Source organism: Melospiza melodia, chromosome 2 (genome assembly GCF_035770615.1).
Source record: "Melospiza melodia melodia isolate bMelMel2 chromosome 2, bMelMel2.pri, whole genome shotgun sequence".
Taxonomy (NCBI): Eukaryota; Metazoa; Chordata; class Aves; order Passeriformes; family Passerellidae; genus Melospiza; species Melospiza melodia.
In genome coordinates, this window is record NC_086195.1 from 139,934,952 (window position 1) to 139,959,321 (window position 24,370).

At 46.2% G+C, this 24,370-nt stretch overlaps 3 protein-coding genes across 4 annotated transcripts in view; all 3 read left to right on the forward strand.

Annotated features, from left to right (window-relative positions):
* The window catches only part of GABRR3 (gamma-aminobutyric acid type A receptor subunit rho3), a 34,092-nt gene extending 25,044 nt beyond the window's left edge, over positions 1-9,048 (forward strand). Inside the window, exons 7-11 of the mRNA XM_063150193.1 lie at positions 650-732; positions 1,304-1,444; positions 4,005-4,157; positions 6,234-6,430; positions 7,334-9,048. Coding sequence (XP_063006263.1) covers positions 650-732; positions 1,304-1,444; positions 4,005-4,157; positions 6,234-6,430; positions 7,334-7,636 — 877 coding nt within the window. The 3' untranslated portion in view covers positions 7,637-9,048. The remainder of the gene's footprint in view (positions 1-649; positions 733-1,303; positions 1,445-4,004; positions 4,158-6,233; positions 6,431-7,333) is intronic.
* A 2,085-nt stretch (positions 9,049-11,133) lies between these two features.
* On the forward strand, positions 11,134-21,907 carry RIOX2 (ribosomal oxygenase 2). 2 transcript variants are annotated; one of them, XM_063150195.1, is made up of 11 exons: positions 11,134-11,195; positions 11,236-11,260; positions 13,629-14,064; positions 15,145-15,264; positions 15,793-15,921; positions 16,677-16,780; positions 18,524-18,626; positions 18,904-19,069; positions 19,458-19,546; positions 20,647-20,757; positions 21,667-21,907. In XM_063150195.1, exons 3-11 carry the CDS (start codon positions 13,633-13,635, stop codon positions 21,823-21,825), a joined length of 1,413 nt encoding a protein of 470 aa, XP_063006265.1. In that variant the 5' UTR covers positions 11,134-11,195; positions 11,236-11,260; positions 13,629-13,632; the 3' UTR covers positions 21,826-21,907. The 2 variants fall into 2 exon arrangements, with proteins under 2 accessions (XP_063006265.1, XP_063006264.1); XM_063150194.1 differs by having other exon boundaries at positions 11,188-11,260.
* A 1,415-nt stretch (positions 21,908-23,322) lies between these two features.
* On the forward strand, positions 23,323-23,559 carry LOC134415261 (putative mitochondrial transporter UCP3; the record flags this gene model as incomplete). The annotated part of the gene is made up of 1 exon (XM_063150542.1): positions 23,323-23,559. A coding segment is annotated over one exon (231 nt), but the record flags the coding sequence as incomplete, so codon positions are not given.
* Positions 23,560-24,370: the final 811 nt, after the last annotated feature.

Sequence of the window (24,370 nt, forward strand, 5' to 3'; positions counted from 1 at the left end):
TACCCTATTTAGTTTGCTGCCCCTAGCAGGTTCAATTTTTTTTTGTTTTGTTTCTTCTTTATTAAATACAAAGGGGTATTTGTCCTCTAAACATTTGTGGAAAAGCAGGTGGAATGTGAAATAGGCTTTGCCTAGATTTCCTTAAGCTTTTTTACAATACAAAGCATTCCATTTAAGAGGAGAGTAAGCTTCCAGAAATTGCAGCTAATCTCTTTTTACAATTAAATATTATAATCATTCTAGCTAGGAAAACATCCCTTGGAATAATATTTGCTCTAATCTGTAGTATTATCTACTTCAGTCTATGAGAAATCAAGTGAAGAAATGTGAACTCCCTTTGTTAATCTTTGTAATTGTAAACCTTCAAACCAAAATGTGTGAAAGGCTACTGAAGAATTAGGCCAAATATAGGGTTTAAAAATCAAAGGTAATGTAATTAATAATAAAGACTATTTATGGGGCTTTTTTAAAAAAATAGGATCTCTCACTGATTTAACTTTATTTCACCATCTTGAAGCTATTTTAGGCATCTAAAATGTCAGAAAACCTCAATCAATAGGATCCTAAACAGCAGATTGGTACTAAGGTGTGTGCACAGCTAAGTGTGAAATTATTAATTTTATTTCTGTTTTTCTCTTCTTTTCTGCAGAATAACAGTTTCTGCTATGTGCTTCATGGATTTCAGCAGGTTTCCTCTGGACACACAGAACTGTTCTTTGGAACTGGAAAGCTGTAAGTTTAATTCCTAATTGTTCTTCACATGTGCATTCTTACCAGCACTCCCTCTTGTGCATTATACCTGTTACACTTGCTTTGAGGCATCACCTGAACCCTTCAGCACGTACATATTGAACTGTAAGCAATTTAGGATCTTTCAGTGAGCTTTGGGAAGGTGGAAAAACAATGATGCACCCTGCTTTATTCCCACTGGTATATATTCCAAGGCCTAAATCTAAAAATCTCTCAAAAAACATGAGGGTTTTTTCTCTGAGAAAAAAAGATGTACAGATTAAAAGTAAAATAAAATGTCAGTTTTTGACTTGTTGGAAAAATGAAGATGGGTGCTTGTGTTAGTGTGAAACATCTGCTTTTTCACCCCTGCCTCAGCTGGAAGCTGCTGGCAGGGCACAGGGCTGCACTTGGAACAAGATGGAACATGCTCTTTTTCCATGCCAACTGACAAATTGCTGTGAAAAATGTCTCTTTGGGGTTTTCCCAGATTGCTTGAGTGGCCTCCTGTCCCTAAGAAAGGGAAGTGATTAACTTCAGGAACTTTACAACCTCACTTTCTGCTCTCTCACAGATGCATACAATGAGGATGATCTGATGTTGTACTGGAAACATGGCAACAAGTCCCTGAGCACAGATGAGCACATCTCCCTCTCCCAGTTCTTCATTGAGGAATTCAGTGCTTCCAGTGGACTTGCTTTTTACAGCAGTACTGGTACAGTAAGCCCCTCTCCTCAGGAGAGAGCAGCACAGGATAAATTCATGCAGAAATGTCCTTCACATTCAAATTCTTTGCTAGTAAATGACAGTGGCTGCTGAGAGATCAGTTCAAATGAGGTCTTGTCAGTCTGGGGCCTTGGTTCTCTTTGCATTGTCAATATAAAACTTTATTTTAGGGAAAAAAGGCCATAATAATACTTGTAACTTCATATCTGGCATTAAGAGCCTGGAAAAAAAAGCACAAGCACCAAAAATGTGCTGTTCTGAGCTCCTGCAAAATCATGGTGCCTCTCTGAAAGCCACTGGAATATTGAATTTACAGGAATCTTTATGTCCTGGCTATACAGAAAAGCTTGAAAATGGAAATCCTAAAGGGTCAGATACTAGACAGCAAACAAGAGGAATTCCAGTGTGTTTTACTGGCTAAAATATCCTCACTTTTGGAGCTGTGTAACATCACTAAAAGTCTGCTAACTTGAGGATTTTCATATGAGATTATTACCTGTTCAGGTCTAATTCATGATTTGCTTAATTTTCCTTGTTTATACATAAAGTTGCAGGAAAAAAAATTACTTTATGTCAGTGCAACATACTTTAAATTCAGGTTGATCTGCCCCAGACAGGTTTTATTTCTCCCTGTAGATCTTGCTATATACTTTCTGGCAAACTGCACAAAGCTTTAGGGGTTCATGGTTTGATTTCATGCAGGGTGAGCATTTGTTTTCCTTGTGTTTTACATGAAATTATAAATTTTGAAACACTTCTCTATGTAAGTAGTCTAACCATAGATATTTAACCAAAGAAAACAGCACTCTTGCTATTGTACTTTGCAGTCTGAGTCAATTCATTTCAGTTTGGTTAATGCCCCTTATATCAAAACAGATGAATAAAAGAGAAATTGCTCCATTTAATACAATGAAGTGCACAAGTCTTTGGAAAAAAAGCCTTTAAAGAAAGCAGATATATTTATGTAGTGTATTTTATTTACAGGTTATTTTCTGTTTGTTTTCAAAAGAGGGCCATCCAAAATTGTGGTGGCTACTACTGAATGCAGAAATCCCAGTTTAAATTATGATGCAGCCTCAGCAGTGAGGAATTCACAGCTTGATAAGGTTCTTCACCCTTATCTCCTGCTCCTGTGTGAGCCAAGAACAGAGCTCCATCTTTCAAGGGCCACTGTCATGTGCATACCCTGCTATGATAACTCTGCCTTGCTGAGAGCTGCATCCAGTTTGTCCTTGTTGCCAGAAGGAGACTGGAATATTTTCCACCACACTGGGTCCCAGGACCTCAGCTGGCTTCTTTCTGCCTTGCTATTCTCATCCAAAACCACTCAAGGCAAGCAAAGAGAGCCTTGAGCACAGCAGGGCATCCTCACAAGGGCCCTGCACCCAGGGCTTTGCAGCACCTCACAGCATCTTGGACTTTGCAGAGTGTAACTTTACACTTAACATGCAGAGATGCTGTTGGTGAGCTTATTCAGCAGCATAAAGGTGAAAGCAAAGATTTTTTTAAGTCCCAGGGACCACTGGGATAATACTTGTAGCATATCTGGTAATCAGAATTTAGACTTACACTTGGCTTTGAGGTTTTGTTTTGTTCCGGAGGTTCCACTTTGTCTTGTTTTTTTGTTTCTTGTTGGAAGCAAATTTACCCTCCAAGTAAATGATAGTGGAGAACAAACAGCAGCACTCTAATGAGAGTCACCATTCCCATCATTCCCATCATTCCCATTTCTGCATTTCAGGTTCTGCATCTCCTGTCCTGTGAATCTCAGTGAACAGCAGCTGTGGTGTTTAGGCTTTTGGAGTTCCCAGCCTCCAGAGGAGCAACAATTTAAATCCATTTTAGAGACAATAATCTTTTAAGCAAAAAGCCTTCTCCACAAAACTGAAAACACAATAGAACATTTAATATTATTTGGGGTTCATTTTGATATGTTCTTCTCTACAGAGTCACTCTTTGTGATGGCAGGAGTGCTCCAGCACAGGCTCTCAGATGGCTCTGTCAGTCCTGGACAGGCAGATGCTGTGCAGGCACCCACTTCTGCCTTTTTCCCTCCCTGAAACCTGGTTTCCCTGCCGTGGCAGGAGGTGCAGCAGGGATGCAGTGCTGCTCATGCAGAGCACTCCCTAAATTCACTAGATGGCACCCTGTCCTCTCAAGTGAGTGCTGGGCCGGCAGGCAGCTTCCACCAAAAACACCCAAAAAAACCAGGAAGGAAGGGCTGCTTCTTGTCAGGTAATTCAGGGAAGGCTGGGTGTTGGCATCTCTGCACAATTGTATCCTGTCTGTGTTCTCCTGGCAGTTTCATTTCAAGTCTATTTGATTTTTTTCAATTTCCCAGCCTCAGTTATAGCAGAGGGTTTTAGACATGCTCCCATAAATGAATGAGGATGGACAGTTTGTAAAGCACTGTGTATAACTAAGGTGCTGGCAAGGTTTCTGAGGCATTTACTGCTCCTGCCAGAAGGAGGGGCCAGCATCAGAGCTCACAAATAACACAGCTCTCTTCTCTTCTCCCCAACCTGTTCCTCTCCTTTTTTCCCCAATAGGTTGGTACAACAGACTGTTTATCAACTTTGCACTCCGCAGACACATTTTCTTTTTTGTGCTACAATCCTATTTCCCAGCCATGCTGATGGTGATGCTGTCTTGGGTTTCCTTTTGGATTGACAGAAGAGCTGTTCCTGCCAGGGTGTCACTAGGTAAATCTTTGCTATATATTCTTTGGGAGGTATAGAATCGAGAGGGGAGGGTTTGGAGTTACCTTATTTACAAAGGATGTGAGCAAAAATATCAGATAACTGCCTGAACAACACTGTTATTACCTCTGTTGTCATTACCTGTAGTCAGTCTCTGCATTTGGAAAGGGGATGTTTGCTCAGACTGGCTTTGCTATTTTTGGAAACAGCTCACACAAAAGCAAAAAGGGATGATTCTGCAGATTTCCTGATAGAATTTTACTTAGTTGCAAAACCTGGGTTTTCCTTCCCTCTTCCCAGCAAAGTAACAGGTAGGAACAGGCAGATCCCTCCCCAAATCCATGGATCATTAGGTGTAGCCCAGTCTGTGGAAAAGCTCTGCAGCTCTTCTTTTTCTCAAGAAACATTCACTATCTTCCTACCAACTTGGAAACAGCTGCCTGTGTGGCAAAGCCTTTCATTGTGGGGCACCTTAGGAATGTTTGCTTTGGTGTCTTAGCTGTGCAAGACACACAATCTTTGTGGAAGCCAAAAAGTAAGTTCTGAACTCCTCAGCTCAGGAGAAGAGGACCTATTATGGTTTTTTATAGAAATTTATTTTTTTCTCACTGGTGTATCACTGGATGCCACTTCAAGGCTGTCTTTGTTGGGAATATAATACTGATGGCCCTGGAGTGAGTAGATTTTTTCAAAAATTAGGATCTCTGAAGATCTGATGGAAATTTGTTAAGATATCTAATGCAACCATAATGCGCCTGAGTACTGCAACTGTCAGGTTAAAATAAAGAAGTTCCTGTTCTTTCTTCTCACTGATGCTGGTCCCAGAAGCCAACTGTGTGTTGCCATATTTCTTAGGCAAGAGAAAAAGCCCTCATTTTTCTCTGTAACTATATAAATCTAGAAAAAATAGGACTGTAGCCACTCAGATTCCTGTCTATTAGCAGAGTCTAAAGCTATTAATACATGAGATATAAATCTCTTTGTTAATCTGTAAACAAATTATGGTACCTCCTACCTACTTTTATTCATGCATCTATGAATTCCTTTTATTTAGAAGAAATTTAACTTCACCTTTACAAATAACCTTTTAATTCTCAGTAGGCAGTTTTTAATGTTGTCAAGATGGTTTTTCTGATCATGTTTTTTATGTATGGATTTCTGCAGAAGGTTATGCATCAGGAGTTCCATGAATAAAGCACATTTCATTAGCATAATCATACATAATTTATAGGAAACCTTAACAACAAAGTTGAATAAGCCTAGCTCCTTGGCCTAGAGTATATGTACAGTAAATAAATTGATTTCCTCTTATATGGTGTATTTCAAGCTCCATCCCTCCATCCTTCAAACTAAAAAAGCTGCAGAGACGTAGGGGGAGAGTTCTAATATGTTCAAGTGGACTTGAACTGGGGTAGAACTGGAGAAGGGCTGCAGAGACTCAGCTGACAGTGCTGTCTGACAGAGTTACACTGATTTCTTTAAAAGCAGAGCCTGAGTTGAGTGTTGTTTTTTTTGTTTTTTTTTTTTTTTTTCCCTGAGCTGGAGCAAACCAAAATGAGGTGAATAGCTGATGTAAGAGCAGAGATTGAAAAGGTGAGGGTGAAATTTTGGTCACACTGAGGCAAATAATTTTTTCTGGTTTCAGTGGCTGTAACATTTTTATGCTAGATTGCTTTTAGAGAGCTGTGGAGTTATATTTGTTCTCAAGAAGTACAATCTGAGAAAGGCTTGGGAGGGGAAATGATTCTTTAGTGATTTTCCTGGACAAGAAAATAGGCAGCGGCAGCCCTGGCTCTGGGAAGTGAAGAAAGGCCACAGCTTTCCCGTGTGTGGCAGTGCCCAGAGCTGCCACAGAAACCTGCTCCTTGTGCTGCCCAGTGAGCACTGTGAGCAGAGAGATGGTTCAGTGCTCTCAGCATTGTGTGTGATGGGTCCTTCATGGTTCCCTCCACTTGCCAGAGCCTGTGTGAGGGAGGTACAGGGGGTGTCAGTCACGCTCCCTCACAGAGCTCTGCAGTGGGGATGGGCTAAACAGAACCTGTGCCAGAACTGTGCTAACCTCTCTCTTCTCTCTGGCAGGTATAACTACAGTGCTGACAATGTCCACCATCATGACAGGAGTAAGTGCCTCAATGCCTCAAGTGTCTTACATAAAGGCTGTGGATGTGTATTTATGGATCAGCTTCCTTTTTGTCTTCCTGTCAGTCATCGAGTACGCAGCAGTGAACTATCTCACCACCATTGAAGAGAGAAAACAACTCAAAAAGAGGGGCAAGGTACAACCCTCTGTGTTTTGTTGCCTTCTGAAAGCATCATGCAAGCCACAGAGTAATCATAATACACCACTGTGATAACAGAACAGTAACAATCTCTGTCTCCACTCTCCATCTCGCTTTTTTTTCACTTGGTGAAGGGAGACACAGTGTCCTCCTCTCTGAGATCCCGAAAGGTCTGTGCTTTCTCTCATTTCCCTTGTGGCAGAGGTTAGGGATATTTTTTGCCCCTTTTTTCCCCCTCAGAGGAATATATCTTTCCTTCTATTTTCAAATACCTATCAATCAAGGTATTTCTCCTGTCTCTGAAATAGACCTCAGCATGCCCTCGTATGATATTCCTCCCTGTTTCCTGGTTTTTTTTTTTTTGTTTTGTCCCAAGACCAGATGAATGACAAGGTAATTTTAGAAAAGTGTACCTGAAGCAGAAATAGCCACAAGTTAAACATCTGCTTTCTGTGAAGCTCTCACTTATAAAACCTTTGCTTGAAGAATATCCCCTCTGTAAACTCATTTGCTGGAATATCATGAGGGGAGGAGCACAGAAAGAATGCATATGTTGCTCACGTGATTGGATAATCCCATCAAAAACTGACTCCCAGCGATGTTTGAAGTAATATCCCACAAGACCTACAGGAGAGAGTTAGGTTGCTCTATTTCAGGAGCTGAGGCATGAATTGGCAGCCAGCAGCTGGCAATGACCAGACAGACAAGAGTGCTTCATGACATTTGATGAATCCTTGCTCATGTCCCGCTCGGGAGGGCAGGCCCCACAGAGAGCCATACTGTGGGACAGCCCTGTTCTCCACATGCTCAGCACTGAGGGGAAAGCTTTCTTTATCTTCTGGTTTATTCATTTCTGCTTTGCCACCATGGCTCCTGCTAGTAACTCTCCCTTGTTTCCAGGCCTCAGGGATGTACAGCATGGACGCCGTGCAAGCGATGGCTTTCGACGGCTGCTACCACGACGCAGATGAGGACATGGACCTGAGCCCCTTCCCAGAGCCCTGTGAGGACAGTGAGACCAGGGCAAGTCAAACCAACATCTCCAATGCCGACACACCTCGCCTGAAGAGGAAGAGATCTCTGAAGGGCAACGTGGGCAGGATTATTTTGCAGAACAATCATGTTATTGACACCTATTCCAGGATTATATTTCCCAGTGTATATATTGTGTTCAATTTTTTTTACTGGGGTTTGTACATATGAACGAAATTGCTTATAAGCTAGGCTTTATTTTGTGTATGAGGGTTGCATCATACTTCAAAAATAATGCAACAGCAGTAGAGGAAAAGGTTACAGTTTTCCAAAGAGACTTCTGCATCAAACCTGGTTTGGTCAGCAGCAAAACTCTTCATGAAAAACTCTCACGTGTCTGGGCTCTTTTCCAGCTGGACTACACAGAGCTTCACTGGGGGGATCCCGTGCACAGGCTCCACTGCAGTAGCACAGGAGCTGTGTGCTCACTAAGGGAGCCCTTTGTCACCCCCTGAACAGACAGCAGCTCCCTCCTGAGCCATTGCCCTGTCTGTGTCTGCACTCCAACCCTTCCTGTCAGATCAGCCTCTCTGTTCCTCATCTATGCTCCATTTTGTTTAGCAGTCAGCACCAACGGCTTTGGGACAGCTTGGGACAGCTCCTGTCCTTGTTTCACTTCCTGCATTCCAGTTTTCCTGGGCAACCCCTGTGCACCTCTGCCCTCGGATGGGAACCAGGGGGAAATGATGGCTTAGCAGTGCAGGAAGCCAGGCTGATGGGGCTTTGTAGATTGTGCATCAGCAACACTTGAAGGAAACCCTTCACCCTTGTCAGCTGTCCATGACTCTCCATGGGACCTCTGTTTTGAAGAATCTGGCTCAGCAGTCCCTGAGGCAGCACAGGAATAACAAAGGTATTTATGGACCCTGTGCACTTGCAGCCACTTCCCAGGTGGATGAGCAGCATCCCCAGCAGGAGCTGTGTCCTTCATGAGTCACCCCACCTCTGCCTCACCTCAACCTGCTGTAATCCCCTGCTTCCTGCAGAACCTTTGGCTTAGAAACACAGGCTTTGAGACAGAGATTTTAGACCATTTTCTCAAGAGAACAATCCAACCACGCCTTTGGTTCTTCTGCTTTCTGTTGCACGTGAACTTGGGGTTTTGCCTCCCTCCCTCTCACTCTGGCATTTGAGATTGAATGTTCCAGTGAGGAGAAGCTGCATCTGCCCCTTGCAGCAGTGATGCCCAGCATAGTTCCAGGAAATGAAAGGAAACAGCTGTGCCAAAACAGAGACACATACAGGAAACCTGTCAGTCTCAGATGAATCCTGCATGGAAATATCCTTAGGTTCAGGCTAAGGAGGCTGAATTAAGGATGTTCAGGGATAAACACAGAAAGTTTTCACAGCTCCAGAAAATAATCAAGATTACTTTGGCAACTTTCCCAAATAAGGAGCATTTTCCACTAAATTCCTTGGGTTTGTCTGTCATTTAATGAGCTGAGTTTATATTTACAAAGTCAGATCAAAATGATCATTTTGAAGTTCCAAATGATCATTTGGTGACAAAAAGTGTTACAAGGTAAATTCTTGGTCAAGTTTATTGGTCAAGGAAGTGGGAATAAATTTGGAAGTCTAAACCACTCTCTGATTTCTTTATTTATGTTATTTTATTTACTTCCTTTTTTTTTTCTCGTTCAATTTACTTATTTTCTTGCTCCCATCTTGTTTGCTCAGAGCATGGTGACGTCTCTTAACTTTTTCAAAGAGCTGCATTTATCAGGCTCCCAGTTCCAGAGCTGCAGAAGTGGTGACACGGTGCCTGCTGAGTGACTGAAATCTCACCGAATGAGTGGGACAGATTGCTGCCAAACAAATGTATCAGAGCTGAGCCAGCTTTGATCCTTTTCCAGAAAATCCTGTCATGGAAAGCAGAGCCATACCAGGAATGACAATGCTGGCAATGCAAAGCCAAAGGACACAGAGGCTTTGGCAACAGTGAGAGCACAGCAGAGCTCCAGCTGAGCAGATGTATAGTGTAGCTGTGTATAAAAATACACCATCACAGCCTTGCTCCTGCACTGCCTTTGTGAGGCATCCTCACAGATGTTCCACATTGCCTCAGAAGATCCCATCTAGTTGCTCCAGATGTGTAATGTGTCTTCTAAACTTTTCACAAGAACTAACATCATTGTTGTCATATTTTTTTTATCTGCCCTGCAAGAAGAAGTATTTGTTGTGTAGCCAACAGTGAAGACTGAGCCTCCAATGGAGAAAAGAGTCCAAATCAGTTCCCTTTTCTAAATTCCTTGTAGGATTTGCAGCAGCAGAAGCCCTGCAGCACAGCATGCCCAAGCCCTGTGTAGGCTGCAGCAACCTGGTCCTGCTTTTACCTTCCAGGCACATCTGTACAGGTGCCAGAGAGCTGCAGGGTTTGCTTCAGGTGGAGAAAGCTGTTTTTACTTTCAGCTGTGAGTGAAACCATTGGCCAGGGGTTCTCCCCACCCAGAGTACTGGGCAGGGACACCTCATATTAAACCAGGATGCTCAGACATGTCCCTGAACACTTCCAGGGATGGGACATCCACAGCTCCTCTGGACAGCCTGTGCCAGGGCCTTGCCAGCCTCACAGTAAAGAATTTTTTTTCCAATATCCAATCTGATCCCCCTCTCTTTAAATTTGAAGCCATTCCCCCTTGTCCTGTTCTTGTAAATGATGATGACATTTAACTGCACACTTTTACAGCAAAGCTTATAATATTTATTATATTAATACCAGGGATAATATCAGGATAAATAATGCTTAAAAAATTCTATTGCTTGTATAAATAGTAAAAGGTAACAAACAGTATTTCAACAAACTCTTTCTTGTCTCGAGGGTGCTAGAGGGCTGGCTAAGCTCCCATGACCCTGAGAGGTGTGTGTTAACTTGGTGACAGGTATGGTAATAAATACTTTCGATTTGTCTCTGCAGACCAGCACGAAGTCTTTAAGAAGGTGTTCACGAGTATTTCCCATTCCTGCTGATGCTGCAGCCAGTCCCATGTGTGGGTTTTAGATCCCACAGTATTTACTGTGAGTTAAAGCACCAGAGGCACGATGTAAATACACATTGGTGAGTGTTCATCCCGATGGCACTCGGGCAGTTATGCTGAGGCTACTTTGTGGATTTCTGGAGCAGAAATAACAGCTTGTCACCATTTCTGTCACCAGCTGAGGTGCAGGATGTGGCCTCACTGTTTTTAAACATCTGCAGCTACACCCATCTGTAATAAGAAAACATCCTGTGCGTGTTAGCGTAGGTGATGCAAGCTTTTAAATCCGGACAACTTCATTCTTAAAGGTTTTATAGTTCTTCAAACTATCAGCACACAAGAATAAAGCTTTAGCAAAGCCTACCTAACATCTTTTCCTGATGTCATTAGCCAATATAAACTAAACCATTAACAGGCCTCTTTAGTAAAGGTAATTAACAACACTTACGGAACTTTTCATGTGCTCGGTAAGGATTCTGAAGATTTCTTTGAGGGACCGTAAGAGGGACTCTGGAATTTTGGTCCAGAAAAAGATTGCACAGCTAAAGCCCAGACACTGTTGTGTGTACGAAGCAAAATTTAATCCTGTGAATAACTCCAGCACAGACAGCGCTGCGTTCCCGCTGGAATACACCCGGGAATTACACGGGAGCTGCATTTCCTCCCGGCCGGCGGAAGCGCCTCCTCCCGTGACACCCAGCGCGGCCGCGGCACATCCTGACGGGGGCAGCCCGGCCCGTCCCGCTCCGACCCGACCCGACCCGACCCGATCCGGTCCGGTCCGGTCCGGTCCGGTCCATTCCCTCCCTCCGCCCGCAGGGTGAGCGCGGGGCTGCGGGAATGGGGAGGGCAAGGAAGGGCAGCGCAAGGAAGGGGAGGGGTGGCGGCCGGGCTGCGTGTGTCCGGAGCCGCCGTGCCCGCCTCTATTCCCGCTGCTTCCCACGGAACGAGCCCCTTCTGCTGCTCGGTTCCTGCTCCCGCCCTGCCGAGAGGGAGCCGGCGGTGTGGGGAGGTGAAGGACGGGCACGCAGCCGGCCATGCGGAGCCTGCCCTGCACCGTGTCCCGGGCTGCACCCAAAGCAGCGTGGCCTGAGGGAGGGAAGGAGGGAGGGGATCCTGCCCCGTGAGACCCCAGCCGGAGGCTGCACCCAGCTCCGGGGTCCCCAGCACCGGCAGCTGTCGGAGACAATCCGAGGGTGCCACCAAAATGATCGGAGAGCTGCAGCTCCTGTGCTGCGAGCACGGGCTGAAAGGGCTGGGCTGCTTCAGCCTGGAGAAGGCTCTCTAGACATGTTTTTGCAGCCTTTCAGTACTTCAATGCTGTAAGAGAGACAGAGACAGGACTTTTTACCGGGGTCTGTAGCAACAGGACAGGAGGGAATGGTTTTACATTGTAAGGGGGTAGGTTTAGATTAGATATAAGGAAGGATTTTTTCTGGTGAGGGTAGTGAGGCCCTGACACTTGTCCAGAGAAGTTGTGGCCGCCCCGTCCCTGGAGGTGTTCAAGGCCAGGTTGAATAAGGCATTGACCAAACAGATCGAGTGGGAGATGTCCCTGCCCGTGGCAGGGGTTTGTGCCAGGTGATCTCTTCCAACCCAAAGCAATCCTGGGTTTGCAGCTGTAATAAATAACCAAGCACTACAGGGAAGCACATGGTGTAAATGAAGCAGAGTTCTGTAAACAAGCACCTATGTGAATTTAACTTCATTGGATCAATCTGAGCAAGCTGAGAGGTTGAAATGGTGGCTTTAGGCCTGGAATTCAAACCCATCAATTCAGGGGTGGTTGCATTTTATGTTCCTGACATTTGGGGAGTACCAGTTTTAGATCCTAATGCCAGCAGCATCTTCAGATCTTGCTACCAACCAAGGACTAATTTTCAGTCTTTATTTTTTTTAAGCATTTCTTTGCCTCATGTAGAACAATGGCTTTCTGCAGCTGGGAATGTCCATCCTGCTGGGAAGGTGGTGATGTGAATTCCCTCCTGCAGCACTGAGGAGACCACAGGGACAGGCTGCTCCAGGAGCTGCTGATGGAGCACAGCCCAGGAGCTGGGGGATCTGCAGGGTGTCCTGCTGCACAGGAGAACTTCCTGCTGCTTGGAAACACCACCCACAGCTGGAGTTTGGGTTTCAGGATAAGGCAAAAGCATCTCAGTACATTGATAGCACTTGCTTTTGGGGTGAAAGGTGCCATTGTTACTTGCAGTGAAAGCATCAGCATGTTCTCACTCCTGGGTTGGCTTCTCAGACTCACCCAGACGTGCCCAGAGTCGCTTTGGGTTTGGCTGCCAGGCTCTGCTGCTCCAGGGATGGGGCTGGCTCATCCTCAGGATGCTTAGCTCAGCTCCCCAGGCTGCTGCTGCTGCTGCTCTGGGGGAGGAAATGCAGGAGCAGACTCCAGGCAAGTCTGTGTGCACATGGTTCAGACCTACTGCTAACTCAGTTTGTGCCTTAACTTTCCTGAGAACTTGGCAGCTAAACCATTTGTGAATTGACTTTTTTATTCTTGCATAATTCTACACAACATACTGTGGAAAAACAAAGTAAATGACTTTCAGCTTTAAAGTTAAATATCTGTGCTTGTATGAAAGAATTATTTTTATTCTACATAAACCACAAAGTTTGACAGCTTGGCAGAAATCAAAGCAGGATCTTGGCATTTTGGTTTTTAAGTGGCATATTTTACAAGTTTTAAGCTTGTAGATTTAGTAAATACATAGCATCAGTAGAAAGGCCTAAATGTTCCCTCTTTTGTAAACTGCTACTGTTGAAGGAAGTGTAATAAGAATACAAGTTTCTGATCCTGCCCCCTCTCTCCACCTTGCTCTGCATATTGCCACTCAGTCTTTTAAAGCTGAGTTGATTTTATTGTTAATAATTTGCAGCTCTTGCTACATATCCCCTTGCCCACAGGTTCTTTGTATGGGTGGGTTCCTGCATTGGTAATGATCCCCTGGGTTCCATCACACGTTCTTTAGTACAAACCCAGCTGTGGGGTGTGAGCTCCTGTGAGTTCCCAGCAGAGCCCTTTGGAGTTTGCTGGGATTTGGGAGAGGGCTGGGAGCAGTTAGTGAGCTCCTGAACTGGGATATCCCCCTGGATGGGGCAAGGGCTGCTGCCCTGGGCCTGTGACCTCTGGAGGTTGTGTTTTGCTGATTGTTCTGGGTTTCTCTGCCCTTGGACAGGAAGATGCCCAAGAAGGGAGGGAAGATTGCAGACGTGGCAAAGCAAACACAGGCTCAGTGCAAAAAGCCCAGGTTGGACACAGCTGCTTCTCCATCAGTCCTGAGTTTTGAGAGCCCGGAGAGCCTCTTCAGGAGCCTGATCTCTCCCGTTGAGGAAGAGGAGTTCTTCAGGGACTACTGGGAGCAGAAGCCACTGCTTGTTGAGAGGAATGATGTGCTGGTGGCTGCTTACTACCAGTCCCTGTTCCAGCTGTGCCAGCTGCAGGAGCTGTGCAGCCAGGGCCTGCACTATGGGCGAGACATCAACGTCTGCAGGTGTGTCAGTGGGAAAAAGAAGGTTCTGAACAAAGAAGGCAGAGTGAATTACATGCAGCTCAAGAAGGATTTTGAGCAGAAGAAGGCAACAATACAGTTTCATCAACCTCAGAGATTTAAGGTGGGATTGTTTCATTGTAATGAAAGCTTGGTTTCTAATGTGGTGTGGCTTTTGCTGAGTGGCACTAGACATGGCTTCATATCTGCCCCAGGGGAGGTTGGCATTGGTGACCTGCTGGAATCTTTACATGAACTGTATTAGAACACGGCTTATATTTCTGCACTGCCATCATGTTTCAGTGCTCTGCAGTAACAAAGTCTGATTCATGCTATAATGATTCTCTGTAATATTAAGTGTGCTTTGTAAATGCATATATGATGATTAGGCATCTGTGCTTAAATTATCTCTTCTTCCCCGCTTTTCCTTGTGCAAACAGGGGTTTTGTACCACTTCCCTTTAATCAAGGATGAGGTGTGAAACCATGTCAGGTACTTCCAGGACACTGCACCGTTCCTGCCAGTGGATTAGAATTGAATTGCACCATGGAAGTGCCCACCCCATTTTAGCTGAGTGTCCTCAGTCTTTGTGCATGGGAGGAGACAGTGGTGCTGCACTGTTGTAAAGGACTTGGATACTTGTAGGTGCTTTGATTTAGGCAGTCCTTCTTTGTCCCAAGGTGTCAGCACAGTCCAAGGCCCAAATAAGGACCCAATACCCAGCTGAGTCCCACGTGTGGTGTCACTGACTGATCTCAGTTGTTGGCATCTCCTGATGCTTCCCTGTCACATGTTGGGTATGAATGAGTAAAGCTTGTGCTTGAGCACAAACAGTTGGAGTCACTTGTAAAATGTGTCTGATTTTTGTGTTATTCTCTGATGCAGATGGGATGAGGGTGGTTTATTCTGTTTATCCTCGTTTTTGACTGGTTTTGCAGCCTGAAGTGGTACAGGGAAGACAGCAAACATCAGTGTTCTGTTGAGGCACCAGAGTTTTTGGCTTACCCATTACTTTCATGGCAGATCTCCTTTGCTAGTGCAGTGCTTGCCTTGAGGAGAAGCTGCTTCCCAGCTGTGTGTTGCTGTGGGGATGTCACCATTCTTCCCCAGTGATGGGCTGGTGGCAGACAGGCTTGCCTGAGCTTTTCAGTACTAACAGCATCTTTTTTTTTTTTTTTTTTTTTTTAATTTTTTTTTTTAATAGGAGGAGCTGTGGAAGATTCAGGAGAAGCTGGAGTGTTACTTTGGGTCTCTGGTGGGCTCCAATGTTTACATCACTCCCCAGGGCTCTCAGGGCCTTCCCCCTCACTACGATGATGTCGAGGTAGGACAGCACCCCCTTCTCTGTGGGACCCTTTGTGGGCTCCCCTGTGTGTGCTTCCACCTCTCCCCCTCAATAAACATTCCAGAAAGAGTTCTGGTTTTCCACTGAAAACTTGCAAATAACTACAAGTGTTTCCTGATATATTTTTGTACTAATAGTAATGGCTAAGTTTAAGTGACTGGAGAGGAACAGGGATTTTAAAATTCAGGATAAAGCAGATCACACTTCACAACTCTTCTCTCTGTTGTCTCTAAATAGAGTACAAGAATTTAGTTCAAATGCAAATCTGTGTATTTAGATATTGACAAGATGATGTGAAAGGAATTGTATTTGCTGTGCTGTGGAGTAGCTGAGGACAGGGAAGGGAAATTCTGTATTTGTCAGAAAAGCAACCTGTGCCAGTATTTCTGTCCCTGGTGCTGGCTTGGTTCCTCAGAGGATAAATAAAATACCTGGTGAGCTGGGTGTGTGAGGGGCAGCAGGGCTTCCTTAGGCCCCCAGAAAGTTTGGATTCATGGTCTTTTGCAGGTGTTCATCCTCCAGCTGGAAGGAGAGAAGCACTGGAGGCTCTACAAACCAACGGTGCCTTTGGCTCGGGAGTACAACGTTGAGCCAGAGGACAGGATTGGGAGTCCCACACATGAATTCACATTAAAGGTATTGTCATCTAACTGCTTCACGTGGGCTGGGATGTGGTAGCAAGAAAAGTAATCATGCTTGGTAGGCTCTTAGAAGTAGCTGATGTGACCAAGTTTAAGGACCATAAGGTTAAAATGGAATCAGATTTCATCACTGTTGCTTTATGACCCTTCTCTTTGTGCTGGTGTTTATAGGAAAAGCCATGAGTAAACTGATTTTTCCTTTGTGGAGGCAATTTCTTGTGCTTTGCACTTCTTTCTTGTCTCAGCTTCCCCAATCTCTACTTTCTCTGTGGAGATATTTAATTTACATAGGTGAGAAGATAGGGGAGGAGGAAGGTTCTATGTGGTTTTTTAAGTGTTTTAACTAAAATTTTCAGACTAGTTGACTTTTCTTGTGAAACACTGGCCTTTTCTTTTTTATATGACCTGACCAAATTCCCAGGGCACTGAATTGCCAGCAGATTCATCTCAGCTGATTCTTTGTCCCCTTCCTGCAGCTCAGCAGGACTGTGCATGTTCTAGCATGCTAAAAGCTCGTGTTTGCAGACAGGTGTAGAGCAAATATTGACAGTAGGTTGGAAAATTTGAGGTGTTGGACTTCAGGCTTAGAGTGCTTTATGTTATTAAAGTGTACTTTGGAGAATTGCTCAGTTTTGTGATTTTTAAGGAATATATATTGTCAGTCTGTCTGCTCAGAGTTATTTTCTCTGCACTACAGTAAGGTTTGTCCAAGTGGCCTAAATGTATCAATTCTCTTCGATTTTCCTGCAGCCAGGTGACTTGCTGTACTTCCCAAGAGGGACTATTCACCAGGCTGACACTCCTCAGGGGATCTCCCATTCAACACATGTGACCATCAGCACCTACCAAAACAAGTAATTCCTCTTTATTTCTTCTTTTGTATGGCTTTCCTCTGCCAGGTGATGTCTGTGAGTAGTAGAGACCTAAAGCTGGTATTTCAAAGAAGTGATTCCTGTTTCTTAAAAAAAAAATAACCTTGTAATGAGCTCTGCTTGGGTCTTTCCTGTGTCCATCCCATTGTGTGGTTTGTTTTCCTGTGGGTGCCACAGGGATAGGCTATGCCAGCTTTCCCCCATGGAATATGGGGAGATACTCCACTATTACATAGGAGCCCTGCTGTTAGGGACAGAATCTAAGTGTTGAGGTAGCAGTAATTGAAGTTTTGGGGTTTGGGAGAAGGAGGGGAGTGAGACCATTATCATTTGAAGCAGCCTCTTTGCCAGGTCTTCATGCAGCAAGCTTGATTGCTTTTTAATTGCTGTATTTATTATTTACCAGCTGGAGACTTTAATGTGGAAGATAATGTTACATCTGCAAACTCACTGTTGTCTTAAAAAAAACCCCTCACCAGTGGCTGAAGTTGCTGTTCATTTCATAATCCAGATAAAGAGCCATGGGTTATTTCTTTCAGCAGGTTTCCTCCTGTATTTGATGGTCACCCACACCTCTTCAGACAAATTCTTCCATGCAAATATCCTCTGCTGATCTGTGTTTTTCATTTTCTACCCCATACATGAGAGTCAGATTTCTTTTGTCACAGGTCAGGTCCTTGTCCTTCCAGTGAAACATTGTTATCACACAGGAAAATGCTGTTATTGCCACCTTATCAGCTCTCAGGTGCTGGGCTTGGAGTTATTGGCCTGATTTAGGAATTGGGAAGGATTTCTGTCAGCTGCAGAACAGGGCAGAAAAGCCTGGGCATATTTTAGGTGAGATGAATCTCTGACCACCAGCTGTGCTGCTGTGGAAGCCCAGGGTGTCAGTGCTGCTGCTCATTCCTCCTGTGGCACAGCAGGGTTTGTCCAGCTGGATCTGTAGGAATTTACTGGGTGCTGGGAAGGCAAGGATTCAGCTCCTTGTCATGGGATTGCTGGAGATTTGAGGAGCCAGTGCAGTTTCTCCATGGCTGCACCAGCCCAGGGCCAGTCCAGTGCGTGGCTTGTCAGGAGCACATTCCCTGGGGATGTCTCCAGGGCTGAGCAGAGAGCAGCAAAAGCTTCAAAGCTGCTCTTCTTCCCAAGGTCAAAAGTGGAATCATCATGCATGAAGGTTATTGGCAGTGAAGTGTAAGAGCTTTCCTCTGGCCCTGCTGTCAGCAAGTGTAGGTAAAATAAGCAGCAGTCCTGGGGGTTTGATTTGGCTTGTAGATGGAAGCACGATGTGGAAACATTTCCTTGGAAAATTGAAGAGAATTTGAAAATAGCTGTGGAGGTGGCACTTGCAGGTATTTTTAGGCACCAAGACAAAAGTGGCATCTCTGTGTAAGCAGAGTTTGTCTGGACCAGATCCCAGCAGGCAGAGAGGTGTGCACGTGTGGGATAAGCAGGGCAGTTTGGAAAAGGAGTAGCTGAAGACATTTGGAAATTGGGGGTAAAAGAACCACTAAGAAGTAAATGTCCAATTCCTTTTATTGGCCAGAGCTCTTTCTTCCCACTGGGTGGCAGACAATGAATCATTTGAGTAGACATGATAAAAAAAAAACAGGAGACTTTAATGATTGTTCTATATATTAACACTAGTTAGGAACAAAAAGAAGGATGTGTGTTTTGTTTCAGTGAACTATTTCAGTAATGTTTTTTCTTCTTCCTGTCCTTCAGCTCTTGGGGAGATTTCTTACTGGATGCAATTCCTGGCCTGGTGTTTGATACAGCAAAAGAGGACATAGCACTGAGGACAAGCATTCCAAGGCAACTGCTCATGGTTAGTGTAGGTGGGACTCAGGGAGTAACGGTGCATGCAGATGATCTGTCAGGCAGAAAAAGTTCTGTCAGGCCAAGCTTCTCAATCTTGAAGTCACTGAATTGTTGTGGAACTTGGTGGTCCTGTCCTGCTGCTTCAGCTTTGATGAACAGCTCATGGGGAATGTCTAAAAGCAACAAAACTTGGTTTGGGACTGAGCAAAGATAAGAGAGGAGTGTCCAGATTTTCACTGCTTTAGGCCTGGTGTGTTCAGCTGGAATCCTTTGTGGGTGTTCAGCAGGTGAACACAGCTGAGTGCAGCAAAAAGCTGAGCAGCCTCCTGAGAAGGCTTGCAGACAGCCTGGAGAGCTCCAGGGAGCTGAGATCGTCCGACATGAGGAAGGATTTCATCGCGCACCGCCTGCCGCCGTGCCTGGCATCTGACTCTGATCCTTTCACTCCAGGTACAGTTTGAGCTTCCCAAAGCTGATGGGATGGTGGTGCCTGAGTCTGCCTCTTAAAACTTGGAGCATTTCCTGGCAGGCCAAGATCACAGTCTGGGCCCAGCTTTGTGTGGTGCTTGGCTCTGTGTGTGTTTGCACACCTCTCTTGGTCAATTCCCAGTGTCTGGTAGGACACATGACCTGTTTCCCTTAGACTGAAATAAAGGTTATCCTAGAATTAAAAAATCTTCCTCATTTCTCTTTCCAACACAAGTTTGAGAACTTGTGGCTGTGGAAACACAGGTTAACAAAAAAATACAGCTACGAGAGAATGGGTAGTGCACAGGGGGCTCAATTTGTATCATGTCTGGTTTTCTTCCTTTTCTAAGGGAGAATTTATTGTTTTTAGGTGGGAAATTGCCAAAAATAGATAGCAAAATCAGGCTGCAGTTTAGAGACCATGCTATCATCACTGTGGAACCAGATCAAGAGGATGCTGTAAGTATGAGGAGCCCCCCTTGTATGCCTGGGGTGGGGAGTGGGAGGCTGTGAATTGTTGCTCTGTTGTGCAGTTCTGGATCCTGCATCCCTCTATTGCTGTCAGGAGATCCTGGGGCTGTTTGCTGAGCACATTCCAGCCTTCTGGAAGGAGGCACAGAATTATATTGGCTGTGATTCTCAATCACGTGGGCTAGGTCATGATAGCAGCTCAAATGGCTTCTATAGCTCTGGATAATAGATTAAAAAAATTTTAAAACATGAAGAAGTTATAAAATTAGGGTTCCTGAAGAGAGGGAATTCTCTTGGTTACATTTAGTCTTCACTACTGAGTTATGTCTGTACCTAGTGGGTGACAGTGGCACTTATTAAATGTTCCACAACATAGATACTGGCATTTTGCATCATTCTGTGTTTACTCTGCTGCTTATCTGTGAGGGTTTATTATGAAATTATTATGAAATTATTATGAGGGTTTAGTATGAAATTATAGAAGTGCTTTTTTGTCATCTTAATTTTAAAAAAATTGGGGAGGGGGAACACACACAGGATGGGTTATCTTGTAAAAGTTTTTTTGGGTTTTTTTGTGCTTGCTTTTTTTTGTTTTCTTTATGAGTGGAGTGTGTCCCTTCAAGAAAACATACCAGAACTTGTTCAGTTTTCTCCTCCATTTTATTTGTGTCCACATTGCTGTGAGACTGTGTAGGGTTTGGAAACTTTTTTTCCAATTTTATTGCACAGCCTTGACCAAGGATTGATAATGTGCATGTGATTTTTAAGAGACAGATCAGCCTCAGACTGGAGATTTATTGATGCATACCTGTTCATTAAGACTTTTCAGGAGAGGTGCCTTGAATGGCATTTTTTCTACACAGCATCAGTCCTGTGACTCCAGCAGGGTCAGTTTTATGGCAGAAGGTTGTAAATAAATTTTCAGAGGTGTTTTGGAGAGTCCCTTCTTGCTGTGGGAGGTGGCTCTTGGGTCATTCACTTAGAAGGTGACTTGCTTTCCTTGCTGTAGCAGTGGCCTCTGGAATGAAGGAGCTGGCATGGTGAGTGTGAGGAGCACCTGTGACCATTTTCCCCCTGCTGTCTTTTAGGATGAAATTCGGAGGGACATGGTTTATGTGTATCATTCCTTAAAGAACAGGAGAGAAACTCACATGATGGGGACAGAGAATGACACTGCCAGTGAGGATGGCCTGGCACAGGTTTGTTCCTGCAAACACACCCCAAAATTTATCTTGCCACTGTGGGTCTGGCTGTGTTCTTCAGCACCCAGAGTTTTTCAGCCCATTCCCAGAGTACTGGGATGAGCTGAAACTGCAGCCTAGGCAGTGAATAGTAGAACTAAGTAATGTGATCTCATGCTTAATTAAACATTTCAGATGCTAATGGGATATCTTGTGCATGCCCTGTGGCCCAGTTAGCAAAGCTGCTGGAGCAACTAAAAGCTTCTCTTACTCGTGTGTCCTTCAGCAGGTCCTGTTGGAGGCTGCTGCAGATGTGGCACACATTCCATGGGGATCACTGCACCTCATTTCTGTCATGTTAAACCTGTGTCAGCTCCTGTATCCCCTGGAACACCCTGTGTAGGGCTGCTCACTTCAGCCAGGGGCAGGTCAGCACTGGAGTGAAGAACTCCCTCTTCTGAAATGTAATTCAGGTCTGCACAGCTCCAGCAAAGAGGCAGAGCAGAGCACAGCCTGGCTTGGCTTGCTGCAAGGCTGTTATTTTCATTTGAGGTAAATCTCCCTGCTCCTTTAGAGCTGAGGTTGGACACTGGTCCCTGGGCTGCACAGAGATATCCCAGGACCTTCCTTCCTGCCCTTAAAAAAGAGAAGAGGGTAAATTTAATTTTTTTTTCCTTCTGTGTGGAAACCACAGGAAGATATCACATGTGCCATAAACATCCCTACCTTGTAAAATGTGCTAGAGCATGGAAGAGTTACCTCCAAGTAAAATAGCTCTGGATAAAACTCTTTATCTTTTGGGGGCTGCTGCCATGCACAGGAGTGTGCTGTGGGAATTGAGCACATTCCTGCTGCTCCCTCCCTTGGTGTATAACGAAGTCACTGCACTTTGCTGAGGGGTTTTTTCTGTCTCTTTTTCCCCTGCAGACTCACGGGCTGCGGTTCCCTCTGTCACACTTGGAGGCACTGAAGCAGATCTGGAGCAGCAGCACTGTTGCTGTTAAAGAGCTTAACCTGACCTCAGATGCAGAGAAAGAAAACCTTGCCTTGTCACTCTGGACTGAATGTCTGATTGAAGTTCTTTGATGCTTTTGTGAATTAGCTGCTCCTGGCTATTAGGCATCTCTTGAGATCAAGAGATTATTAAATTAGTTTTTTTTTTAATCCATCCAGCCTCTGGTGTGTAGTGCTAACAGAGCATTGCAATATCTTGGCTGCTTTCTGGTGCCAAACGTTACCTGGGAAAGTGGGCATGGGCAAAAACAGGTAAGAGAGCCACAGCTCCAGGTGTGTGGCTGGATGAGGTCACTCCTCAGTACCCCCAGTGCTGTGGTGTCCCCTTCCCTCTGGAGAGCTGCTGGGATGTGGAGGACGTCTAAAGCTATACATGGAACAGGCTTCAAAACCTTGGCAGCGGGACCGGGGTCCCTGTGCCACCCCATGGGTCCCAGAGAGAAACTGCTCCTGTGGCCGAGGAACAGCGGGGAAACTGAACAGTCCTGAGGGAAACCGATGGAAAAACAACTTTGGTTTGGGTTTGGACTTGACATTTTCCCCCTGGCCCCCACCTGATCCGGGTGTTTTGCCTTAGGGAACAGGAGCCAGAAGGGGGAATGGGGAAAGACATAATTTGTTACCCCAAAAGGGACGAGCTTATTGCTGTTAATTCCCGAAACACCTGGAATGATTTGGGTCTGGGAAGCACCTGGGAGCCTCCCTTTGAATCGTGGGTGGAGCCGTGGTTATAAAAGGAGGAAAGGATGGAGGCAGGGGGGGTTCGGGGGGGAGAGGAGCAGCGCTGCCTTGGGGATTTGCATCTGGAAGCGGCCACCAGTTTCCTGCTGGGAATCCTGGAAAGAGAACTCAAAAGGAATTCCCTGCCTAGGCTGGGAAAAAACCCCTCCAAATTATTCAGGGGATTTGGGATGGGTTCAGTTCGTCAGGAGCAAAAAATTGGCAAGAAATTTCTTATCTCTTGGGTTCAGCGAGAGGCTCAACGTGAACACGAGTGAAAACACATTAAAAATAAAAATAAGAATAAAACAAATAAAAATAAAAGCAATAATAATATAAACAATAATCATATAAAATAAATTTTAAAATAAAAATAAATGCTACTTCTGGAAGCCCCAGTCGCGCTGCAGTCCCGCCGCCGCCCACCGGAGGGCGCTGCTCTGCACCGCCGCGCTGTGTCCGCCAGGCGGCGCCCGCGGGGCTTGGCGGGTCCCGGGGCCTCGCCCGTTCCCAGCCGCGATCCCGGTCCCGATATCCCGGTTCTGATCCCGGTCCCGATATCCCGGTTCTGATGCCGGTCCCGATATCCCGGTTCTGATGCCGGTCCCGATATCCCGGTTCTGATGCCGGTCCCGGCTCTGATGCCAGTCCCGATATCCCGGTTCTGATGCCGGTCCCGGTTCTGATGCCGGTCCCGATATCCCGGTTCTGATCCCGTTCCCGGTTCTGATGCCGGTCCCGATATCCCGGTTCTGATGTCGGTCCCGATATCCCGGTTCTGATGTCGATCCCGGTTCTGATCCCGGTGACAGGTGAGCACGGCACAGGAGGGGGGGACATGGCCGGGCGCCATCCCCGTCCCTGCCGCGTCCAAGCCCCGGCCCTGCCCACGCTCACACGTTCCCGTGCCACCCCGTGGCCGCCTTCGGCGCCGGGTTCCGAGCCACGGCGGTGGCGTCGCCGGTGGACGTGGTGAAGACGCGGTCCATGAACGGCAGCCCCGGGCAGCCCCGCAATGCCCTGAGCTGCCTGCTGGCCCTGCTCATGCAGGACGGCCCCGCCGGCCTCTACAAGGGGTGAGTTCAGCTCCTGCGGACCGGCTACCAAGAACAAGGTTCCCTCTGCTGTCACTCCATCTTTAGCACCCTCATTTGTCACAGACACTCAGCTCTATTTCAGGGACTCCCGTCAGACACCTGCTGGCTGTGATCAGAAGCAATTCCCCAGGCGGGTTTTACCCCCGGGAGCAGCAGGAATGACCGAGGACAGCTGCTGTCCCGGGACAAGGCGGCCGGGCTGCGGTTCCGTGCCCAGCCCCGTGCCCGCCCTGCGGAACGCGGGGTCGCTCTCTCCGCCCTGTCCCTGTGCCGGGATCGGGACAGTTCCCCTGGTTCGGGCAGGGACGGTGCCCTCGGGTGCGGCCGGAGGGGACAGGGGCGCGCAGGGGCCCCCGGGCGGGTGGCGCCCCCAGGGCCGTGTGTGCTGTGGCGCTGCTGCCGGAGCCGCTGCCGGGCGGGCCGGGTCTGTGCCGGCACTCGCGGCTCGCTGCGATCCCGTTCCATGGAGCGAAACCCGCGCCGCGCCCCAGCTGCGGTGTGATGGGATGGGCTCCGCTCTCGGGAGGCAGCGGGACCGGGGTCCCTGTGCCACCCCACGGGTCCCAGAGAGAAGCTGCTCCTGTGGCCGAGGAACAGCGGGAAAACTGAACAGTCCTGAGGGAAACCGATGGAAAAACAACTTTGGTTTGGTTTTGGACTTAACATTTTCCCCCTGGCCCCCGCCTGATCCGGGTGTTTTGCCTTAGGGAACAGGAGGCAGAAGGGGGAATGGGGAAAGACATAATTTGTTACCCCAAAAGGGACGAGCTTATTTCTGTTAATTCCTGAAACACCTGGAA